The sequence below is a fragment of the Camelus bactrianus genome, chromosome 10 (assembly GCF_048773025.1).
Source record: "Camelus bactrianus isolate YW-2024 breed Bactrian camel chromosome 10, ASM4877302v1, whole genome shotgun sequence".
Taxonomy (NCBI): domain Eukaryota; kingdom Metazoa; phylum Chordata; class Mammalia; order Artiodactyla; family Camelidae; genus Camelus; species Camelus bactrianus.
Genome location: NC_133548.1, coordinates 31,993,481 through 32,019,049, shown reverse-complemented (window position 1 = coordinate 32,019,049; position 25,569 = coordinate 31,993,481). Strand labels below are relative to the sequence as shown.

Here is a 25,569-nt window from a genome sequence, read left to right as displayed (position 1 = left end):
TGACTTACTTTTACTTAAAGAGAGAACAATCACCAAAACACTGACATAGAAGACACTGTTCCTTGGAAAGTCATAAATACGTGATCCTCGTAATAAATTTGTATCTAACATGTTTACTCCCCATTTACTCTTCTCAACATAAGCCAGAGTTCATGATTTTAGGGCTAACCAAATTCCAAGGTTTGTTGACAACACCCAGTTGCTTACTTATGTATGGCTTTATGATTACTGTGTATTTGAACACATCTTCTCTTTATGCATTCAAAGCAATGCAATAACAAATAAGAACAACAACAAAAAAAAAGAATGTATGCAGATTACAGAGAAAGAGCCCAGAAGACAGTCTCTGCAGAGGTTACCTTTGCTAAGCATATGTGTTATCTGCGGGTTTTTAAGGAACCAATGGATGAACAAATACTTTGCATACATGGCCATCCAATGCCTTCGTATGTAGATGCATCTGTACGCTTCCACGGGCATGTTTGTTTACATAAGTCTCCATTTAAAGCCAAGGGAGTAATCTCTACCCAAATATAAAGAATCCTTGAGTACAACGGAAAACCTCTGAAGTTTTTGACTGTGGCTTTTAGGCAAACATGTTAATCCTCTGCCAAAGTGGGAATTATCCTGTTTTTAGCTTATCATAAACAGTTTCTCAAAGCCAGATTTTTGTCCTACACCTTTCAATGTGCAACATTGTTTTTGAACCATCTGGTGGACAAGCAAAGCTAAATGCGGCTAGTTTGTATCTGTGTAGTGTAGATCCAAAGCTAGTCTCCTCCAAGGTTTAAATAGATCAATTATTTTTCACTGACTTTTGAGTGATGATAAAACCTCCTTGCTAATTTCTGTGGTCATGGAGCTTTGGATGTTACCATTTAGCCATGCTATGTATCTTTGAAAGGTAAATAGGTCTCAGGCATAATGCTATGATTTTGAGGAGGAGAGAAGTTAAGAATTTGCCTTTGTTCTTTTGTTTATTCGGTTAGTTGGTATCTACCCAGGTTTCAAGTATCAAGAAGTCCATTGGCAATATAAAGCTGTAAAAGCTGGTATGAAGGATTTTAGAAATTTATCTTAGATGTCATAAAAATGTCTATAGTATTCGATTTGTCAACCCCAATTCAGCAATGATATTATTCTGTTAATAATCTGATGGTAATTTTTAAAAGTGATCCCCTGATAAGCAGCCTTGGCATCTCTTGGGAACTTGTTAGAAATGCAGATTCTTGGGACCCACCCCAGGCCAGCTGAATCAGAAGCGTTGAGGGTGGGGCCCGGACACCTGCGCTTTAACAAGCCTTCCAGGTGATCCTGGTGGAGACTAAAGTTTAAAACCACTAATCTAAAAGGAAGGAAGAACTATATGAAGGAAGAGATTCGTTTATAACAACACAATTAGAAATCATTTGCAGGTGTCATCATGGAAGAATATAACCTTTCAGGTACTAGAAATGATCATTTCGAAGACTTCTTTATATTGTTGTGAGGAAATACTGAATATGTAATGTTAACTGGAAAAAAAACTCAGGCTTGAAATGTATTTACATATAAAAATACCTCTGTGCAGAAATGATATAGGACCAGGAATAACTGAAAAGAGTTTTTAATTTTCAGAGGGCATTAAATTATGGGTGAATGATTTTTTTCCTGTTCTGCATTTATTTCCAATGACAACATTAAAAAATATGAACTCTTTAAAAGAAGAGAAGTCAGCAACTTAATACAGTTGCAAATGTAAGAATAAGTAAAAGGATTTCTAAAAGGTGTCAGATTAATTAGCTGGCTGCTCTTTTTTCTGCCCTTTGCCTAAGCTTCTGATCGCCTATAAAAGGACATGGAGGCTTACTGGAACCGTGGTGTTACTCAGACCAGGGAGGACTCTGCATCTTGTCTGAAACTTGTGGTGTATTTTTCCTTGGATGAAGCGCTCTCTTTGCCTTGTCTTCCTTTACTATTTTATTTCTCTCTTTCGAAAACTCATTCAAACTGTGTTTGGTTAGCACTAGGACACAGATAACCACCTTAATACTGTCCCTTCTCTTTGCTGACCCCATCAGTGAATCATACGCTCAGTTTTCTCTCTCGGTCTGGAAAGCTTTAATCCTTTATTATCCCTTCCCTTTAAGACTCAGTTGTTAGTGACATGCAAATGATCTAGCATGATAAACCGATCTGTGCTAATGCATGAAATGTAAATGACTCTAATGAATAGAGCATCCACAGGGGGAAGACTTTTATACTTAACGCAGTGTTCCAATACCAGCACATCAGAACAAGCCAGTGGGGTCACATGTGAGGTAGCTGACTTTCTGGGGGCTACTTGCTTTGGATGCCAATAAGATGAATAATTTTTTACTTAATTACAAATTTCACTGCCTTAACATGGCATTTTAGTGTTGTTCAAAGTGTGTTCCAATGAGTAATGGTTCCAGAAGATGTTAATAATATTATTCATACAGAAGAAGGATCATGGTATAGGGTTTAAACAGGCTTCTTTTAATAACTTCTTTATTGATAATTGGCTCTATTAGCCTGTGCCTGAGCACATGCTGTATCTCATTTTAATCTTTCATTCCAGTGTGGTGAACACTGTTGCCATGCCCATTTTATGGCTGGAAAATATGTAGGTTGAGTAACTTCCCAGATTATGAGTTGCTGAGTGGTGAGAATGGAGTTCAAAGGCTGAACTCCTGAATTTCCATTCTTTTACCACTAAGCAATACTGATTTATTTATTTGAGATTATCTGGGATTTCTTGGGGGGTTAACTATGCTAATGTGATTTATTAATCATTAGAATGAGATATATTACATAGCATTTTCCAAGTGGATCTGACCATAGAAATGGCCCCTCTCCCACCTTTTTTTCTTTTTCTTTTTCTTTTTCTTTTTCTTTTTTCCCCAGAGCATCATGGTTGGCTAGGAGGTCATGAAAATATAATTTGGAAAAGGCATTGTTAATCAAGTCAACTTCAAACATAATTTGTAACATAGAATTATATTGAAATAAAAGTTTTCTACATTTTTCCAAGTTAGAACCTATGTATATTAAAGAACTGCTAAGAAATATTGCACTTATATTCAGTTTGACTTCTGAGTTCCATTTAGAAATTATGATTCAAGGAAATGACTGGAAGACTTGAAAGACAGCTAAAATTTAGTAAGTGTCATTTGTGTCAGGCATTTTAACAAGTCCCTTACATACATTGTCTCACTGAATCCTCTCCGCCATTCAGCTGGGAAAATGTCTTTATCCTTTTGTTACAGATAAAAAGACAAAGACTTAGAGGGTTTAGGATTTCAATAGTGGGTATGATAAAGTTGAAGTCCTGACTCCCAAACCCATAACACACTCCATTCCAGGCTGCCTCCCTCTGTCCACTAAGTGCACATATTTTTTTTCACAAAGTTAATCCTCCAAAAAGGATTTGCACCTTTTTTGCAATATATTTAAAGCTTAACTATATAGCAGTGTATTCCTTATACCATTTTTACTTTACAAGTATTCAGAACACAAAGGACATTGCAGTTGTGTGATCAACAGTGCTACTGCACTGTAAGGACAAGAATGTAACTCGCTTTCCTGCCTGCATTGTGACAGTAATAAAAGTCATAACAATATTTATTAGCTGTTTACTTGTATGCCAGACACTGTTCAAAATGGTTTGTCTATATGGCCTATCTTAATAGGCACAGAACTAGTTAGAATTCTCTACATCGTAAGATATACTATTTTCCGTCCTGATATCTTTTTGGTAGAAGTCAGAAGACAATTCTTCTATATTGCCAGTACAGTCTTCTTTGAGTCTTCCTACTCATTGTTGATATTTTTAAAGCAGATTAATATTATTATTTCAAGATATTTTTATAGCTGACTTTCACAGTTGGGGAAAGCCATATCAGGTTCCATGCTAACACTCTAAAGATTCAGGGTTTTTTGTTTGTTTCTTTTTTTCCCTGTCTTCACATTTGAAGAAATGTGACTACTTAAGAGGCTGTAAGAAAAGGCAATGAATACTTTAATTGGAAATACTGTGGAGTCACTGTCTTTATGCTGGTTTTGAATTAAATCATCGCAGATCAATGGAAAGGTCACACACATTGTTACTGGTTCTTTGTAATTTCTTCTTTACCATAAAAATTCTTCAGGGTTACACCTGTGTGGTAAAAATTGACTCACTCTAACGAACCAAGCAAGAGAGGTACCAGAGCTCTGTTGCTATAGCAACCCAGCCTGGCAGTGTCTTCTGGGACTTGCTCTAAGGGAAGGTCCACTGATAGCCAGTAATATTACTTCCTTTTTTGCCCTTATGACACATATTGATTTATTGTGAATAAAAAGTAGCATGGTCCAAATTGCATACATTTCCTGATAATGAAAAATGGGCTGTTGTGTAATAATGCAAAAGAGTTTTAAGCACATAGTAAGGAGTAAAACATTCATTTATCTTAGTGGAAATATTGCACAAACAGCCATTACTCAGCAGTTGAATGTTGAAAATTCATTTTTTTTAATAACATGGATATAAACCTTTCATCTAATTTAGTAATTCATGGGAGCAATGATTATGATTTCAAAACTATCTAATAGCTTATATTCATTTCTAGGAAAAGAAATATGGCCATATTTGCCTCTGATATATGTAAAATCTCAGAACATTTATAGTGCTCTAATCCACGGTGAGAGAAACATGGCTATTATTAGTATATGCTTATTTCCAGACTGAGTCCCTTTCTTTGCCAGCTGCCTCAAAACTGAGCACTAACTCAAGAAAAGCAAACAACAACATTTCAAGTATTCAAACACTTCAATTCCAGATTTAAAATATTTTTAAATAATATCTTTGCTCCATTAAAGACACTCTCATTTCTTTATAGTTTATTCATATTCAATGAGGCTGGGGTAATTGGATATAATTTACACTTTGGTAGCACATCTCTCAAAGGACTTAGCAAATGTTAATAAGTCTTCCTAAGCTCTTCTTTCAGAGAAAGGCATTCTTCTTGGATGAATGCAAAATAAACAAATAGTGATTAACCATTTCGGTTAAAAAAAAAAACAATCAGCCCATGGGATGTTGCCTTTCTGAGATGTATTCCCTGAAGATGAAAGCCTTTAAACATAAAAAAAATTTAAAGTAGACTTTGTCCAAGATTGCACCTAACACTACATTTGACACCACTTTTGAAAGCGAGAAAAAAAAATGCAGTCTGATATTTCTTAGAAGAATGGAAACATTAATATGTCTGGGCCATTATCTACGTTCCTATTAAGTTAGAGAATTCACTGATTCTCTTTCCACTGAATTGTTAGGAAGTATATCAAGTGTGAAGAACAATAAAGAAATGAGAGTTCAAAACTAAAGATCCTTTTTCCCTGAAAATTTGCCACTCTCGGCCACTTCGCAATGAATAGATGTTTTAATATTGTGTCTGCCTTTGTCCTGAACTGATAAGCATTCTTACTCGTCTCCAGCTGGGTTAGAAAGGTTTACCATGCTTTTAAATTGTGCGATACACATGTGACTCTATTTCACCTCAGATCATTTGCTTTCGCCATTCTGCTGCATCTAGAATAAATGGACAATTTTTTTCACTAGCCACAAATCAAAAATTATTTCCACTCACAGAAGCACTGGAAAATTAAATGGCTTTATTGAGGAAATGCATGGGTTCTATGATCTGCATTCCCGATTTCTGCATTGCTATAGCTTTCCTGCCATTGAGAGAAATTTGCTGCATATATGTATATACACACACATACATACATACATACATACATACATACATACATACATATATGTCTTATATAGTGGTATGTGCATGTATGTGTGTATATACACAAACATGTGTATGTGTGTGGTTAGGGAAAGGCACATAATTAGTCCAATTATTTGACATTTTGATTTTAAAAGAGACCTCCAGTTGATTTTTCTGTGCCAGGAATTTAAATTTCTTGTCAAAAATTTTGTGAGCAAAATAAATCTTTTGTCTGCATTTCTTTACATATACTATTTAACACTCAGAGTGTTTTCTGTGTGTCAAGGTGCTTTTCTGAGTACTTTCCTTGGGTTCTTCTATGTGGCCCTCACAATTCTCTGCGATGGACACTATTTTTATCTCTATTATAACAATAAGGAAACAAGTATTATGGAGTTAATTACTTACCAAAGGTCCCACAGCTGTAGGAGTCCAAACCTTTCTTTGAATTCAACCTATCTGATTTCAGGGCCCATGGTTTTAACTATGTGCTCTTCATTCTACTTCAGACTAGCTAGTCCCTTGGCATGTCGTGTTGTGAGTATTGCTGCTCAGCCTTTCAACATCTGCTAATAATTGACTTGTACTTAATGCACAGCCCCTAATTTGCTTCTTCCTTTGCTGGTGTGCTTTGGTAAAACACGGCAGTCAATAGCCAATCCCTGATGGAGAGTCAGGAGAGAGAACCTAGGAAACAAAATATCATATAAAACAATAACAACTCCCCCCTTAAAAAATTCAGAAAAACTAACTAGAATGGTTTTTACATTGTGCAGCACATTGACTGATTTTTTCCAATATATTGACCAGGCTTGAAAAGTCTTCCAGAAGCAAAACTTTATCTGGTGGATCAGAATATAAGGAATATTCTCAATTTACTGCAATTATATGTTTCCACTTCCAGTTTGCCTTTACGTAGTTAAGATTAAATTCCCTTAATTTGATTATATAGGAGAGAATTTTCTGAACATGCTGTCAGGGTAGGGAGGTAAGATTGCCTTTTGTACCTTTTAATGTTTTTATTAAAGGATGTAAATTAGACTTATGACAAAGTGTGAAGTGAAAACTTTTAGCATAGCAATTACTGCTTTTGAAAGCTGGTTTCCCTAAAAATAGATTTTGAGTAATTTTTAAATAACATTTTTTTTCTTAACTAATTTTATCCCGTTATTTGTTGGAGGGTAGAGTATATTTTACTTTTATATGGTTTGTAAAGTACACTTACGTATACATTATCTCATTTTATTTTCATTACTGCTCTTTGGGAAAAATCAGTGTGATTGTTAATTTACACACCTTATTGATGAGGAAACTGTAGATAATAGAGATTTAACAACTATCCCAAGGTAATCCAACTAGTAAGGGGTTGATCTAGTGTTAAATCATATTATACACTTTATATATTAAATTCCATATATTTTAAATGTTACACAATCAAATTTCCCTTCGAATTTTAAAAAAATCTAGCATAAATGAAAGCACTAGATATTCCTTATGTTTTTGATTTAAGGGTCATTTGCCTTGCATTATATAGTAATGTGAAAATACAAAGTTTGTGAGATTTTCCTCTTTCTTCCTTTTGTAGTCTTCCCAACAAGAACATTTCTTGGTTTACGTGTTCTATGCTGAGATAAATGTGAATGAGTGTTGATGATTCAAATATGAATGGTTCTTTGCAAAAGGGAAAGAAGTGAAGAAATGAAACAATTATTCAGAAAGGGGTCGTGTTCTTGAATTACAAATGAGTCTTCTGGCAGCCAGAGAACTAACCTGTGAAATATCTGTCACCGTAAATTGTATATAATTCTTCCATGGGCTCAAGTTGCAAAGACAGGTGATTGGCCAGATTCATTAAGAAACATACTTTGCAAATGTGGCCATCTTGAGTTTGTATTGAAGGTAGTCAAACATGGTGGCAATTTTGTCATTACAACATTGACTGTGATAAATTAGGGCTCATTTATTTAGTGGTATCTTTTTTCAAAAAATCCATGGGTTGAGTTTCCACAGACTTAGCCGTTTTAGACCTGCCCTTGCCTTTCTCTTCTAATACTCAATATTTTGAATTTCAGTTCCTCAGTAAAAAGGTTAGCACTTGGTCCTCCACCCCACGGGTGCCTCCCTCACCTTAAGTGCCAAGACGTTTATCGCAGGAGACTTACTGATTCACATCCAATTTTAGTTCACTGGAATGGTGTGTTCCCGTTTCATTAGTGTTACCGTTTGCGTTTGAAGCTTGGTTATATGTCGTTTTAAGATGTATTCTGCCAATTCTTGCCCCTTGTTAGAAGCATACTAAGGTCTTGAGGAAATCTTTGTGTAGATTTTGGGAGGAACAAGGTATAAGAATTTGGGTTTCATATTGGCTATAGTCTGTATACTCAATCTGCTTTACTATATTGAAAATCCTAATGTTACCGCAAAAAATACAAACATCCCAGTGAATAATTAAGAGATATTTGCCCTGTTTCCCTAAAAGAACGCCAGCAAGAAAGCGCTGCATTAATTCCATCACTCGTCTCCTCACTGCAGCTTTCTCTTACACTGCAGTCCCCTTTTCATACTAGCTTCTCTCGCCAGCTTCTAATCCTCCTGCCCTGTACTCACACCTCGTCCTTCCAACGCTCTCGGCTATTGTGGAGCAATGCCCTCTCTCTAGCCCAGAGTTTTTTATAACCTAGCTTGTATTACAGACACGTTGTAGGGGACTATAAAGTCCATGGAAAAAATTATAATTATTTGAGACTTCACCATGTAACAGACTTTCTCATTCTTTCTCTTTTTGTAAAACTAACTCATACAATGCTTGTTTTTTGTTGTTCATTTTCGCAGAAACTGACACCTGAGTTAACAGTCTCTAACTTTTCACTCTGACCACAAATGACCATGGTCATTTGTCATATTTTTTCTTTAAATTCAGCCTCTAGAATGTGTGGGGCAGAGATAAATTGGATCTTCTCTCTGAGACCTCATTTGAAGGCAAGTAAAGAGCAAATTCTCTGCTGACTTTAACATTAGGCATAAAGTCTCCAAGAATCCCATCCCCAAACTGCAACACCCAGACAAACAGGAACACCTTAATTTGTCATCATCCACCAGTGTGTTAGCCATGATAATGTTACCCATTCTGGGACTCGTCCTTTGATAATCATGGTCCTTTGAAGTCCTGGGTTAACAGAAAAATTATGGAAACTCCTATGGCATATAGAACCATAGGAATTTTATCAGCCTGTCCACCTCAGGCTAAGGTAGCCTTCAGCCTTGCACAGAAAGGCACTTTGGACCACAGTGTATATGTCAGAAAATCCCTCTCCCATGTTGATGTTGACAAAACATCTTTCTACCATCTATTTCCCTAACAATCCACAGCCCAACATGACAAGGAGTGAAAAGTGTTCTCAGAAGCCAAGAGAGAAATGTGTCTCATATCCAACCTTGGATATCTTTTCTATCTCCTGTATTTACCTGACATCTTAAAACAAAAAGAAATCTTCCAATGAGCACTGAAAGGATTCTAGAGAAACCTGAATTGTAACTGACGTCTTGGCACCCAGGATTGAATAGGATCTTTCTTCATGCACAGCATCCGTAGATCTGGTGGATAATACATTTACACACATCAACAGGAGGAAAGGTAAAGATGAAATATCCTCAGGATAAAAGCCAAGATATCCTTGACTAATAAGAAGTAACCGCCATAATAGTACCTAATCGTGGGAAGGGAAAAGCATGTTTCCCAAGGGTGACTTGACTTTGGAACCCTGGCGCTTAGGCAGAGAATCTGGGCATGTCCTTCAATTCTGACTGAAGGCCTTTCAACCAATCACCTTTCAGACAAACTAGGTGTCTCCCTGAGGGTCTGTGACCATGGTGAGATTAGAATGCTGCATGAGTACATTTTTTATTACAACAGAAAGAGGTGGTGGAATGCCTCATGAGTCACTGGTTTTCTGGGTGTAAATATAATGGTAGGGCCTTGAATAGAAGCGAGAGGCCAAGTGAGACGAAAGGGTACCAGGGAAGTCTGAACAAGATGGCAGGATATGTCCTTAACATAGGAAATTTCATACAGAAAAATAAACACTTCATTTACTTAGTATCTTTTTACGATTTCATGAAACATTCTCAGAAGGCTGGTATATTCTCTTGTAGAATCAAGATGCAGACTTGGAGTCTGTTTCCCTGGAAAAATTGTTTCCTTACACGTATCTCTTATTTTTATAGTAAGAACTCTGAGCAAGGAACAGGAGACCAGAGGATCCCAGAAGATGGATAGTTCCAAACATTTGTGTTGTAAAATGGGAATGATCAACTCAGTCTGTAATTTTCAGACTGTGAATGTTTCAGTTATCACTTAAAGTGGATTGCTAGGCAGTAAAACTTCCCTTCACCATAGGAAAAAAAAACATAGAAATAGTCATTCTCATTGTAACTGAAAGTAAAGGTTTTCTTGAACCTCGTCACAAAAGATCACAGTTTGCATTTCCAGGTGACGTTCGTGTGCCTTTTTGCAGTGGAGACGGAGCGTGTTTTATGAACTTCGTATCTTCTTGTTTCAGTAGGGTCTTCATGGTTGTGACTCTGTCTCCACAGCCAAAGCAAAGCAGACATTTAAGGTAATGACTTAGATCACTTAAGTAATTATTTAGTGATTTACAAACTTAAGGGAAAACCTCTCCACTTTGCCTTCACTGTGGAGCCTTGACCTCCCATCACATGAGGGGAGTTGGGGACCCAAAAGTGAATCTTTTACCTGGGTTTCTTTCTTTATTTCAGTGAGGTATTAAAATGCTATTTCTCCTTTGGTGTTCCCATAATAGTTTGTAAAAATGGCAATCTGGGCTCATTGTGGGTGGGCGGCAGGCAGCAGCCTAGGAATTTTTGTCTTTTTCATTCACATCAGTTCCCATGCTCCAGTGTGCTCCTTCATCAAGCTTATTATTAAAATTATTCAGAAGTATAAACTTGGGTTCAGCTTCTGTATGCAATATCACTTAGCCTTTGCTTTAAAATATTTAAAATAATACACTTGTGGAATACAAATGAAACACCCTATAATTTCAGAATATTTCCATTCTAGTCCCATTGCACAAATTGCCCTTTGTGGTTTAACACATGGAACCCCATGGACCTTTGCCAAATTTCTGCTCCTAACACCATACCTAACATCCAGATACATCAGCAGTGCTTTAACTAACACGTGTGATTTAGTACTTTGTTGCCAGAAAAGTTAGGGAGGATAGGAATCTGATAGGACTTGAATCTGAGGCCCTGAGGTTTCCAGTATAGACAGAAATACTGGCTCATTTTTCATTTTTAAATGTTAATAGTTACGATCTAGAAAGAACAGCTTACTTGAGTAAGTCTTGTCTATTTCACATAAGTACAAAAAGTTATTAGAAAAGTCGTCTTTTGTAAATTAATCTTTAAACAGGATGAATTTATCTTGAAATTACATTATAAGAACTAGTTTGGATTTCTAAACAAAAAGTGTCATTAAATGCATTTATTTATGAGTACCTTATTTCTACTCATCTATTATGAGTACCCTATTTCTATTCACCAAATACATGAGTGTGCAGCGTGTGCAAAGAACATTTAGGAATCTTGAGAGTATAGTTTCTCCGTAAGCTGTGTTTCTTGGTAAAGATCATGCTTAACAGTGTGAATAATTGGTCACACGCGACTAACAATTCTGATGATGAAATATAATTTAATTGACTATCCACATTCATAATTGACAAGCAGGAGAAGGAGCTGGGTTCCCTTAGGCTACTTCTAAAATCTCCTCAACGAACCTGAAAATGTCACAGAACATCAGAGTGCCTGACCGAGTTGGGTGGCAGGAAAACACCAGGCGTAACTTTCCTTGGACCTGTTGAAAGTCGTGGCATGATGATTGTGAAGTTAAATGAATGTGAAACCTAAATCCATTGCTCTGATGGGGCCGGGACAGCCCTCACCCCCTTCTGTCACTAGAATTGATTGACACCACCCCCACTCCCCCGCAGCCTGTTGTGAAGTTTCCCTTTTCACTCTTCAGATGTCACTTGGTTAAAGAGGAAAATGTTGCCTGACAGGTTTCCTTTGTTCAAAGAATATGAGTGTCTGTGTTCTTTTCACAACTTAAATTGCCATGCCTCTTCTTGCTTCTTTCCTTTTTTTAAAAAATTTTTCACTTATTTCTTTTATTTATTTATTTTTATTGAAGTACAGTTGATTTACTAGTCCCTGGTGCACAGTGTAGTGATTCAGTTATACACATATATATTCTTTTTCATTTTCTTTCCCGCTATAGGTTATTGCAAGATAATGAATATCGTTCCCTGTGCTATACAGTAGGGCCTTGTTGTTTATCTATTTTATATATAGTAGTTTAGTATCTGCAAATCCCAAACTCCCAATTTATCCCTTCCCACTCCCTTCCCCCCTGGTAACCATAAGTTTGTTTTCTATGTCTGTCTCTGTTTTGCAAATAAGTTCATTTGTGTCATTTTTTAAGATTCCACATGTAAGTGATATCATATGGTACGTGTCCTTCTCTTTCTGGCTTAGAGATTGTCATACTAAGTGAAGTAAGCCGTAAGTGTTTTCTAAAAGGGCATGGGTACTGAACTAGGAAATCAGGAATGTAGTTGTCTGATAACCTGAGTCATGGTGTTTCATAGTTTAGGGTGAGTCTCTATAGAAAATCTTTGAGGTTGGTGTGATCTCAGTAGGCATGAAGGATTTTACAGTGAAAGTTTGTGACGGAGCCGGCTGGCTAGTTCTTTGGGGGGCATTTCATCTCTCCTTTGAGGAGGTTAAAACTTGTGTAGAATTCTCTTCTTTTCTTTATCTTCCCTCTTTTCCCTGACAAGATAAGTAGGGGAAGAGAGCATATTTTGCCAAGGATTGAGGTGGCCTCCCCATCCTGGTTTCTTGGTATTCTTTTAATTTAAATACAGACATAGAATAGCAAAACTGTCACTGTCTGCACTGAAGTGAAATGCTCTAAAGTCAAGATCAAGACTTGCTTCCTGAGTCTTCCCATTTCGCAGGGACCCTGTAATGGCCAAAGAAAGAATTGGGAGATGGGCTCTGTCCTTTGGTGGGTACAGCCCGTTTGAGAACCGTCTCTCCTCTCACCCTTGAGCACAGAAGGTTCGGGGAGAATCCTAGGAGCTTCCCAGACTGTGCAAGCCTGGTGTAGGAAGCTTTGCTACCTAGGGACCCAGGGACTGAAATATCTGGAGGCCAACAGAGGCCAGGTCCCTGGTTCTTCCTCCTCCCAGGGGCTGCCGTCTACTGCTAGTGGTCCCACTTTGCTCTCGCACTGTTCCCTGCAGGAATCTCAGCCCCGTGGTCCTTCTGATTTTTTCCAAGGAGGCTTGCTTGCCAAGCTATCTTCATCCTGGAGGCTCATCACCCAATTCTGTTCCCAGGTTGTGTTTCTCCCTGCCTTGTTTCAACACCTTTCAACAGGCGGGACTTATGCTCCAGTCGCTTTTGCTTCTTCTGTCCGATGCCACACCTCAAGCTTGGTCTCTGAAATCTACACCACCTTCAGATCTTGCCAGGTCTGTCCAGGCTGGAGTTGGCCGCTTGCTCTGGGACTTGTTTGGTATGAACTGTTGTTCTCTCGGAAGCAAGATCACCTTTTCTACCTGCTGTCATTGGCATTTCTTACATCAGTTCTTTTCACCCCCAGGATACCACTTTTTGACCCTCTATCCACAGCAGGTTATAAAAACGGTGGCAAGCATCATTTTCACCGTTTAGGTTACAGCAGTGTCCACAGAACCAGAGGCTAGTGAGGGAGGTGTGGATGTGCTTAAAATGCCTCCACCCAGTATTTGCTGCCTGGACATTTCCAGTTAAAAATCTCAAAGCTCCATTTTAATCTGACATGGAGTTTCACATTATCTCCAAGCCTATTTACCCTATTACAAGTATTTCTCCAGAAGAACCAGGTGCTATCTCATATTACGAGATGCTGGAGCTACTCCATCCATGAAGTGGCTGGCCTCCACCCATGTTCCCTCTTTGATTCCCTTAAAGTGAAGGGCTTTCAGAACAAGTCTAATGTCTTTGATGAAAATACATTTAGTGTGTCATTTTAAACAGAGCACTTCTGCCATATTTTAAAAGAACAATTCCTGTTTGTCTTGACAGCAAAGCATTTAAAGATTTTTCTAAGAGACCCATAGTTTAAGTTCTTGGGAGGAGTTGGAAGGGCACTTAAATCTGTCCTTGGTACATTGACTTGAAGAATTGAGATCACGTTGTGGGAAACACAATTAAGTTAGGGGCTCTACCTTCCCGTCATCTTTCCCATGATACGTTTTTGGGGTTAGATTTGGGGGTTGGAGTTCCCAGCAGAGTGTTACCTATCATAGGGTTTTCTATTCATCTGGACTTCAGGAATTGAGAAAAGCTAGAAACAGAAGAAAAAAAAAAAAAAAGTCTGAGATGAGACTCAAGGAATAAGCAGAGGTTAGCCAAAAGAGAGTAGAAAGGAAAGTGTTTCTGTCAGAATCAGAAAGGAAACAGCATGCACAAAGGCTCAGAGGCACCAGAGGAAAGGGAGAGGGACAAGGAGGGAGAAGGAGATGGAAGGGAGCCAGAGATGGAGTGAGACCCTGTCCAGACTGTGAGAAGTGCGGCTTTCAGAGTAGAGAGCATGGGGAGGCTGGTGGCCAGGAGAGACGGGCAGGCAGACACTGAGCCAACTCACGGAGAAGCCCCTGTGTGACGGGATCTCTAGCTTTCTCCTGAAGGCAGGGAGGGGATTCTGAAGGATTTCTCCAAGGAGAGAAATATCAGTAGATTATGTTTGAAGTCTCTCAGGCTGTAGTGCAAAGAATGAATTCAAAGGATATGAAATTGGAGGAATACCATCCAGTCACTTTGACTTGGGTCGTGACGGTGGCAGCTCAACCTGGAGGCCTGTCTGCTCAAACTTCCAGATGTAATGTGATCAAGTTGAGACACTCAGTTCATCTTTGTCCCTTTGACAGAATGTTGAAAAAAGCACTATGTTGATTTTGGCTTCTCCTGACCCAACTGCCTGGCACAGAGGAGTTGGCTGGGTTTCAATAGGTCAGAATTTCCACTTGTTAATAAGGAGTTTCGCTGGTGAGAATTTTACGTAGAATAAAATTGTATGTTACTCCTAGAAACTAAAAAAAGAATGATGGGAAATGCTGTTTTTATATTTTACAACTGTTGTATGTATGTGTGTGGGGTTTTTTTTCCTTAAAACCTCTGGGTAATATCAATTGAGTCAAATAAATTAATAAAATGGCACAGACTGGTACTCCTATCAACAAGATTTTAGAAAGTTGTCACTCTAAACTCTTGTTCTCCAGATGTTCCCCCAATTCTCAGCTCCAGGCCTGCCTGGTGATTTAGTGCGTGTTGTCGCTTAGCATGGCGGGGCTGTAAAAAAAACACAGTGCTCTGCCCCCAGTAAGCCCAGCAGTGAGACCAAGACGTTTTCTATGAAAACTGTTTCTTGGGCCAGGAATCCTCCCCAGAGTATTCTTTGGCCATTTACAAATTTCTTGACATGAGTTCATTACACATACACCCAGAAAGCAGTGATTCCAGATGTGCAGCTGAGTCCAAAGCTTTGGGTACACGTTAGCACAGTTTACTCTTCTGTTAAGCCCCCACGGTGGTCAGCAGCAGCTGTTATGCACCTACTGTGTACCAGGTGCAAATGTTATCATTGGAGCCCTGAACCAAAAAGTCTCTGTTCATGTTCTAGGAGTGAGGAGACAGGCAGTAAACTCGCAGGCCAAGGGTCAGAGAGTCAAAAGCCAGATATAAATATTTTAGGCTTTGTGGGCCATACGGTTTCTGCCACAATTACTCACATCTATTGTTTTAGTACAAAAGCAGCCTTGGACAACATGCAATGAAGGAGCGTGACTGCGTTCCAGTAAAACTTTGTTAGTAAAAGTAGAATGAGGGTCGAATTTGTTTTAGGGGCTATATTTTGCTGAGCCCTGACATAGGTCAGTGAGTAAATTAGCTCTTCTCATGTACTAGTAAGAACTAAGACAGAAGAGGATGATGTGGGAGAGACGTACTGGACGTGGCTGCTGTGGCTGCGGTGGTTGGGAAGATGTCTTTGCGATTGGGTGAGATCAGTGTCCACATGATTCAAGAGCGCACTGTCAATATCACCTCCTTACCTTCCTCTTAAAAGTATATGTTGGGTTGGGGAGGGTATAGCTCAGTGATAGAATGCATGCTTAGCCTGTGTGAGGTCCTTGGTTCAATCCCCGGTACCTCCATTAAAAAACAGATGAATAAAATAAATAAACCTAATTACTGCCCTCCTCCAAAAAACAAATCAGCAAACAAACAAACAAAAAAGAAACAGAGCCTGAGTAGGGTGAGGTTAGTGAGACATTCGGGCTTACTCACTTAGGTGCAAAATTAAAACAAACAAAAAAGAGCGTATGTAAAGCTATTAAAGTTAAATTGCAGATGACATATTTATAGGACATATGGACCATCTAGAACAGGCTGATGTGTACAGGGACTCACTAATTATTGCACTCTTGTGGAAGAGAATTTCAGGTTTCTTCCTATAATGCTCCAGCCTTCATTGATTCCTACTTCCTCTGAGTTTCCGTGGCATGTGCTAAATGATCATACTCACATAGTACTGAGAAAACGTGCCGTTGGTCAGGACGTCTTTTGTGTGTGCTGCCCTGAAATGTATGGACCCTGTTTTATACCTGGGTGCCTAGTTTGGTGTCTTGACGTTGTTGACACACCATAACTATTAGGTTATAATTTCATGAGGAACCAGGAAAGTTAAAACAAGAATGCAGCTGGAATTCCAACAAGAAGTGGCTCTGCCTGATCATTTGCTTTCACAATGTATCAGTGATGGGAAAACAGTAACTGAAGGAAGCGGAGGCCATGCTTTGAATCTCGAGGGGTCTCTCTGATCAGCTGTGTAGGGTCGGTGGTCTTCTGTGTAGTGGTTAAACCCTGAGCCATGTAACGAATCAGAGAGTGTAAGTTTACCAATAATACAGTGTGTTTTCCTGGTAATTTACAGTCTGAATTTTTATGTTTCGTTTATCAGGTAACTTATTTGTCTGGTGTTCTTTTCACTGCTCTCTCCTCGATCCCTAAAATCAACTTGAGAACTTAGTCAACACTCCTTTAATATTTTGTTGGTTTGATGAATAGTCAGAGGCTTTCAATAAGAGAATCCCAGGTGGGGGCTGAGGGGTGGGGGAAATTTTCTTCAATTTCTTCCTTCAGGTTTGAATGACAGCTATCAGCCCTGAGGCAAGAGAGCACAGGTACCTCTCCATCCTTTTTGAATGGGTGAGGGAAAACACTTAGTGTCCACAAACAGAACACATCCTATTTTACTAAATAATCCTGCCATAAACATTTTTAAAAATTGAAAAGCATGACATCAAATAAATCAAAGTCATTTGTCATTCATGGCACAATTGACCCTGACATTGTTAAAAAATAATAATAATAACACAGTGTGACATTTGGCTGAGTTGGTTAAAGCGTGTGGAATAATCTGCCAGGTAAGAGGCATCACCGCCTGTGTGTAAGGAGCTGAATCGGAAGTCATGGCCTCAGACCTCGAAGATCTGGTTGGAAAGGCACCTGAGAGTTAATTACACAGATGAAATAAAATAAGACAAATTCACAGGTGCCGTAAGACTCAGCATGGTTTCGACTACAGATTCACTGAACAAAAATTCCCTGAGCACCTACAGTGGGCCGGCCACCGAATTTAGAGACAGGTGCATTGGATTTATCTGGAAAGCTTCCAAAGAGAAGGTGGAGATTCACCAGTGGCTTGAGAGATGAATGGGATTTGAATGTGGAGAAGTGTTTCTGGAGGATACCAAGCTAAGTGTGGTTGAGGAATAGGAAGAACTCGAGAGGTGTTAGAACAGCGAGTGGGCCAGTTTAGATGGAAATCACCGAGAGAGTTTAAGGAGGGGGCAGTGTGAGAAAGGTAGGTTGGGGGCCATGGTGGAGGGCCTGGAATGTAAAGCCAGAAAATTTGCACTTTAACCTGCAGGCATTAGACAGCAACGGGAGGTGTTGATCAGTAGCGTGGTAAAATCAAAGTCTGAGGCAGTTAATCGGGGAGAGGTTTATATATAGCATCAGAGAGCGGAGCAGGGAGACGCGAAAGGCAATGCAGCTAATTAGGAGGCTGCTCCAGTTGTTGGAAGGATGTGTGAGCATCATTAAAGCGGTGGCAGGGAGAGCGGAAAGGAAAAGTCTGGACCATGTGAAGCATAGTTTGAGGGTGGGCTTAATTGGATACTAATAGAATAGAGGGAAGAGGCAAAGAAGAGACTGAAATTTTGAAAATGATTTTCTTAAGAGATATTACTTTCCCCCACCAAACTTGAGAGAAGAAACACTTACAGCTTATGTCTCTGATGTCAGGTGATTCGGCCTTTGACTTGCCGTGTACCCTTGATTGAGTTCTTTCAAATCTGTGTCATCTGCAACATGGATTACAACACTGCTCATGTTAAAGGACGGACCATTCCTCCATTCATTCAGCAGATACTCCACAAATCCCTTTTTACCTCCTGAGAATAGAGTAGTGGGTAAGACAAGGTCACTGCCTTTAAGGAGTGTGCCTTCTGGTAGAGACAGATACATTTTAAGCAAGTAAATATAACCAGGTAATTTTGGAGTTCCATAAATGTTAGAAGGAGGGGAAAAGGGTATAGCTCAACTGGTAGAGTGCCTGCTTAGCATGCGTGAGGTCCTGGGTTCAATCCCCAGTACCTCCAGTAAGTAAATAAATAAACCTAACTACCTCCCCCCTCAAAAAAACTTTATAAAATTAAAGTGTAAATGTTAGAGGGACACATTTGGTGCAACATAAAGCAGTGGGATTCAGGAGGGGTTATTTTAGGTCACGCTCTAAGGGATGGCCTCTCCTGGGAGGTGAGGTCGGAAGTGAGACTTACAGGCTGAGGAGGAACCAAGCTCAAGCAGGGCCGGGAAAACAGTTCAGAGGTGACAGGAGGAGCGAGTACGAAGCTTGGCTTACTGAGAGGCAGGGGTAGCAATTTTTTTTTTAAGCTTATCTTTGAACAATTTTAGAAAAATGGGACCAGTTTAGGCATGCCTACCTACAAGGACAGAGGTTGGTGATCAGTCTCTAGTGGAAATTCTAGCAGATCCTAAGGGGACACCTGCCCTCTAGTGTCCTCCGTGGATGATTTCCCCACCAGCTTTCCCCACCTCTTCTCAGTACCATGGAGGATGCTAAAGGGTATAGGCACACATTGGTCCCCTGAAATGCATTCATACTTTCTTATGTAGGAAACAAAGAATTCTGAGAAGCCAGCTTCTGTCAAAGAGGAGAGTCCCATTTATTTCTTTATTTTCATAAATGAGAAGGGGGTGGAGAAGGGGGAACAAGCAGCGTTCTGTTGAGAGGGATGACTTGCATATTTTGGTTTGGTCTGTTCATTCTTACATAAACTAGGGCAAAACAATGAGCCCATTAAGTGTTATCTTTTCTTACTTGCCTGTTTTTCCTTTTGGGGGAAAAAAATCAAAAACTAGAATCAGGGGCAGCTTTGATTCTGGGGCGTGGGGTTAAATTCTATCTCCTCACCCACAGGGAGATTCTGACAAATGGGCTCTAGAATTTAATTCTTTATGAACTCTGTTCATCTTTCTCCTATTTTTGGTCCATCCTCCCAGTTTAGAAGGGGATGGGGAGACAGTAAAGAATGGGGGGAGGAGTGTTGGACCTCGACTCCCCCCTCCACTACATCCGGTGTCTTCCTTGTTCTGCTCTGACTACACTGACTAGTGAGGATGTCAGGGGTGGGACATGCGCTGGATTGCTCACTGACTCTCTCAGTACGGTGTCCTCTCCCATGCCTGGTCTTGCGTATGAAATCTGCACAGTAAATACCTGTCAAGTGGAGCGCACTAAGATAAACAGATGTTGTTAAGGCATACGGCAGGATTTTTGAAAGTTGAGGGACTCTGGAAACAAAGCTGTGGAAAAGTAATTTCCTAAGTTGGCTGTGAGTAATAGAGACCAACAAAACATCAGTGACTTAAAGAAGATATAGAAGTTGATTTCTCCATCATGGAAGCCCAGTGCTGGTTTGGGACTCTAATCCTCGGGATTCTCAGGGACTCAGGGCTCCTCCGGCTCAGCACGCTGCCAGCGTGAGTGGTGGGTCTCAGACACGTGGTCCAGGGTGGCTCTGTGCCCCCAGGCAGGTAAACACGGAGGAAAGGATGAAGAGGGGACTCGTAAGGAAAGTTCCTGACTCACCTGACTCTTCTGCTTACATCTCATTGGCTGTAAATTAGCTACATCGAATCTGTACAGGAGACTCTCACAACAAGGATGGGTTTAGTAAGGAATGGCATGCTTTTCTCACAAGCAGTTTAATTCTAACTTGGAGTCAAGATTCAATTCAATCTGCAGTATAACTTTCAAAAGTATAGTAAAAGAGAGTAAGTGTAGTTTAGAAATAAATGGAAAAATAAGTCGCAGCACCCTCTGTGTATTTAATACCTGATTATTTACAAAGCACTTTGAATTAAGGGCATTTGACCCCATAACAAACAGCTGCCAAGGCTGTTTACAGATGAGACCCTGAGAAACTAACAGGCCAGAGTCAGAGTCAGACAACTTATAAGTGACGGAGTCAAAGTGGAACCATGTTCATGTCTTATTAAGTTCAAGTTCTTCCTCTTGTCCAGCAGAGCAGGTCAAAACCTGGTGAGGGAAGCATGCAGGAGAGTGGCTGAGAGAAGATGCGTGTCCTAAGTGCCTTGTGGGTAAAGCAGGCAATAGGAGAGGAGTGTATGTTACGATATTTATATGGAAAGCTGGTATACATAAATCATAGTTCTTAGAGAAGTTGCATACGGAATCTTCCATGGTCAGAGCTTTTAATTATTTAACTACTGCAGCAAAACCAGCAGTGCAGAGTGGCAAGGCAGACCGTCCTTGGACACACGAGGACAGCATGCACACACTAGAGGCACGCTGTGGTCTGCATGCTGGTGTCACTCAGCAACCGAGAGCAGATTTCTTTGTATTCTGACTGTTTCTCTGAGCTGGGGGGCGTCTCCCAGAAGGCCCTTCAGAGGTCGACCTTATGGAGTGAGAGATGAAATGAAATTCAAGGGTATGATGGCTGTTGTCACAGGATATCTATTTCCTGTCACGTGTCCCCACCTCTGCGATCGCAGCAGGTCATGTATGAGTGCAGCTGCCCCTGGCCTGATTCAGAATTTGTCACTCACACGTTTAATTAAAATTTCTAGCAAGCACCATCTATCACTTCTCTTTTGTAATTTCTCCCTCTCGGAGAGAAGAGCTCCGTGCATTACCTCTAGTGTGTTTCTAGTGCCTTTGTTTCTGTACCAAGAGACCTGTAACCTTTTAGCAACTCATAGATTTTCACTGGGAGCCTTAATGGAAAGCAAATCACAATTGCTGACCTGTGCTTTTTGCTAAAAAATATGCGTGTAAACTCCCAGAGGTTTATTATTTAAGTCAGTGTAATATGAAGTCCCCAAATAGAAAATCGGCAGGAATTATTTTTTGTAGTAATGTAACAAAGGCATTCTCCCCTTGAAATATCCAGACCCCCAGGTCTTGTACTTATAGAAATGGGGATTCATGGGCTAATGTCAGTGTCTTCAAAAGCAAAATGGACCTTGCACCTTTACTCATGGCAAGGGTGCATGAGCTCTCGAAAACACTAGGTTTTAGGTCAGATTTAGTATAATCTTTTCTTTATGCTGATCAGCGGCTGTTCTACATAACATTTCTTTGTTTTTCATTGCTTAAAATGGGGACTAGTTATTTCTTAAGAAATAGGTTTTGCAGACAAATTCTCTCAATATGATATATAGAAAGAATGCAAATTTTGGAATAAAACATAAGATGGAGCACTGGTATTGTCTGGTTACTTTGAATAAGCCATGCAACAACTATGAGAACAAATTTTCTCATCTGTCCAAAGGGGATTAATGATACTGATGACAGATTCATCATAAGAGCTAGAGAGGATGGAGAGCTGGCCCAGCTGGGCATGGGGCAATCTCTTAATAAAGGATGGTCAGCACCGCCGTCACCATCGCCACCACCACCACCATTGTTATCTCTTCCCATCACAACATGGGCGTTCAGAAGAAAAGTAAAATAAAACAGTTCCTTAGTTGAGAACCATTTGAGAAGCACTGTTTGAAGACCCGACAAAGACAAGACTCAGCTGACCTGGGCAAAGCCAGCTTGCGCAAGTCATGATACTGTTAAAGTGCTCCTTGTCATCATCTGTGCAGAGGAAAGCACTGGATGGTGATCTGCAAGGTACTTGCTACCTTAGGTAGTATCTACTCCTCACCACCCAGCCAAGACTTCCCTCCCCAGCTCAGCCTTACACTAACAGTGCTGTCTGGCAAGTCGCTGCTCCTCCGTGAGCCTGAGTTTTCTTCTCTAGAAGACGGACACAGAAATCTCTGCCTCTGGACTGTTGCATACTAACAGCCTGGCATAGAGTCAAAATTGTATAAACTGTAAGGGGCAGGTGATCACTTGAAGGGGCCCACTCAGCCCTTCTCCCCATCAAGGCTGGCTAGACTCTTCACCATCCTGGCCACACTCTCTGGATGCACTCGAAGTCGGTTCTGTCCTTCCTCCACTGGGCCTGGGAATCTAACCCAGCCCTGCACACGTGTTCTCATAAGGGGTCTAGGTCCTCTGCCCATCTTCCATCTCCAATCTCACGTCAGGGCGTTTAACGTTCATTTCTTTTTAAAAATTTTTTTCATTTTTCTTTGGGTGGGAGTGATAATTAGGTTTATTTATTTACTTATTTATTTAAATGGAGGTGCTGGGGATTGAACCCAGGACCTCATGCATGCTAAGCACGTGCTCTACCACTGAGCTAGACCCTCCCCGCTAACCTTCATGTCTGAGACATCTCTCTTGACACTGTTTCTACCTAGTTTTCTCAGCGAGCTGTTGCCTCTGCCTGTAAGGTCTGAGGTGACCAGTTACAGTCATTTGCAAACCATTTTTCATCTCTGGCCTGGTCACATAAGGTTCCAGTTAAATTGCAAGGACAGCCTCACTCTTGGAGAACAGAAGGTGGGGGGACAGAACAAACCCTCAGGTTCTTCTGTGGTGCTCTAACTGTTTCACCTGCAGGGGTCTGAAGGCCAAGGGCAGCTTGTTTGGGCAGCATGAGTTGTAGCTGTTTTGTCATCTAAGCCCGATCTACTCTATGCATTAGAGACCCACACTTCACAGCATCCTTGCTGATGGATAAACCAAAAACCAGACAACGCACAGCACTCAGAAAGCACATCCTTGCAGGCTGCACGGACAAGGAGGGTCAGAAGCACCAGGCATCCGGTGCCGCACCACCCTGTTTCTCTACGAATCCTGGCTGGGTGGGTATCCTGTCCTCTCTCACACTCTCACTTGGCCTCTCTGATTCACTCTGACACATTGTTATCCTTACTGGACACTGTTTTTCCTAACTCCTGACACATTCTTACTGTATCAGAGCTGTGCGTACCCAGGCTCTGCCAGATGGCACTGAATCACCAGCTGCTTAATATTTAAGGCCAGCTTTATATACAGAACAGAACAATATATGTGCTGATTAAAGGACTTTGCTGATGTCTTGGGAATCAGGGAGTGCCCCAGTCGCCTCCGCAGCTGTGCCTTGACACTTTGTTTGGATGACAGGCTTCTTCCAGGACTCTGCTAAGTGTGTCTCCACCTTCACTTTTGTTACTACCTCTGCAGCACTTGGAGTCTCTGCTCTGTTCCCTCTGCCACTCAGAGTACGGGGTGTCACACCACCTTTGTGGGAAGGGTTGTCAGTTTCCCACTTGCTGCTCTTTAGGAGGATGGATTCATGGGAATGTAAAGGACAGAACAAGAAGCGAACAACTAACATAGATGGTTTTGCTTTTATGTGGGAATTGGCAATATAATTCTGAAAGATGTCAACATGTTAGCCCCTCCAGGAATTGTAGTGATCTGAATTGATTCTGAACATAACGGAGTACAAAACACACGAGTCAGACTTCTTGGATAAGTCCTGCAAAAGGACTTAATTTTTCATGAGGAGCTTTGGTTAAAAACCAGAGCAAACCAAAACAACAACAGCTACAAAACTCCACACTCTTTCATCTTCACAAAGGCACGCCATGCATGTCGCACCTCCTTAGAATAGCTTCTGTCTATTCTAATTATGTCTCATAGTTGTATTAAAACAATCACAAACCTCATCAGACCTTCAGTTCTGATTCAGATTTGTATTTACATCAGTAGAGTTTTTTGTTTGTTTGTTTTTTTAATGTGAAAAGGAGAACTTTAAGCTGTCAATGTTAATCTTTATTCTTTAAACAATCAGCTAGATAGAAATACTGGTAGAGGTGAGTTAAGAATGCCTTGAGGTGGGTTTTTGAAGATTAACTGATAAGATCAGCCAGGAATCTCATCACTTAACAAGTCACCCTAAGTCCATTTATCCGCTTACTCATACAGCAAAAGGTTATCACTTGTTCATTATGTGTAAGGACCTGTGTTCAGTAATAACAAATTAGAGTTAGTATTAATAATAAATCACATCTTGAGATATATCTTGGCCATTTTGCTGAGGTCCTAGAAGATCATCAGTGATGTAGGACAGGAATGATTCTAACTGGATCCACCACTATCCTCAATGGATGTTGGCTTCACATGGAAATGCTCCTTGTGGAGACAGACAAAATAGATTCCTGCCTCTGTAAGTGAAGTCACAAAATGGATCACAAAAGGAACAGGACACAACTGGGTGGAACATTAACGATGCGGGTGAGCTGCAAACTTGTGTCTCCTTCAGTGGCAAACATCACCGTCATCACCTTCTCCGTAGCTACTTAACATTTTCTGTTCTGTCTTTGAGGACTTAGCAAAAAGAAGTGAGGAAATGCTTCTCAAACTACTCAAAATTTGACTCCCATTATCACTACCCTGTGGCTTCTCAACAAAGCTACATATTAGAATTGCCTGGAGAGCTTTAAGAAATCCACCTGTCATAAGAAATTCTGATCTATTTAGTCTGGGGTGGGGCCTGGTAATGTGCACTTTAAATGCATTCTGGTAATCGCCTTCATTTTCCCATATGAATTATTTTTCCTAACACTATGAAATGGGCACCAGCTGTTCTTACAACTGATACATTTGTAGCACGTATCCGTAGCACGTGTTTGGTGAGAGAGAACAGCAATTCAGACAAGATCTCTGATCCCAGACTTTGAGCTCTCTGAAATGTGCAACATGAATCTCACTTCTGCAGCTCATTATGCTGTGTGGCCCTGGCCAAGTTGTTCGATCTCTCTGATCCTTGGCAATTAAGCTGCAAAGGGAGAAAGCTCATACCTTCTCCATAAGATTGTTAAAAGTATTAAGTGAGATAAAATGCTTAATAGAGAGTGACAAATATTATTGGATCATGTTTGCCATCATTATTATTATAAATGGCACATATATAATTTATACAATTACATACACAAAACCCAACTTACATACATATAATATACATAATTTTATATATAATTAGTGTGTGTATATGTGTATACATGCACACATGCATACTTAGTATTTGTTACTCAAAGTATTCTGGAATAAAAAGGATTTACTCAGAAAAAAAAAGCAGCTTAATAATTTTAAGTCCAATAAAAGAAATACAAGGCAATAGTGAGAAATGTTGGGGAAAAACATGTTTACTTCTTTTGTTCAGGTAGAATTTAAACA

General features: G+C 40.1%; 1 protein-coding gene across 3 annotated transcripts in view; it reads left to right on the top strand.

Moving 5' to 3' along the window:
• Positions 1–25,569, top strand: part of GAS2 (growth arrest specific 2) — a 119,758-nt gene that overhangs the window by 74,171 nt on the left and 20,018 nt on the right. Inside the window, exon 8 of one of the 3 annotated variants that reach the window (XM_074372230.1) lies at positions 10,325–10,378. The exons of the other annotated variants lie outside the window; for them this stretch is intronic. Within the exon in view, the coding sequence (XP_074228331.1) occupies positions 10,325–10,378 (54 nt within the window). The remainder of the gene's footprint in view (positions 1–10,324; positions 10,379–25,569) is intronic. 3 annotated transcript variants of the gene reach the window in all.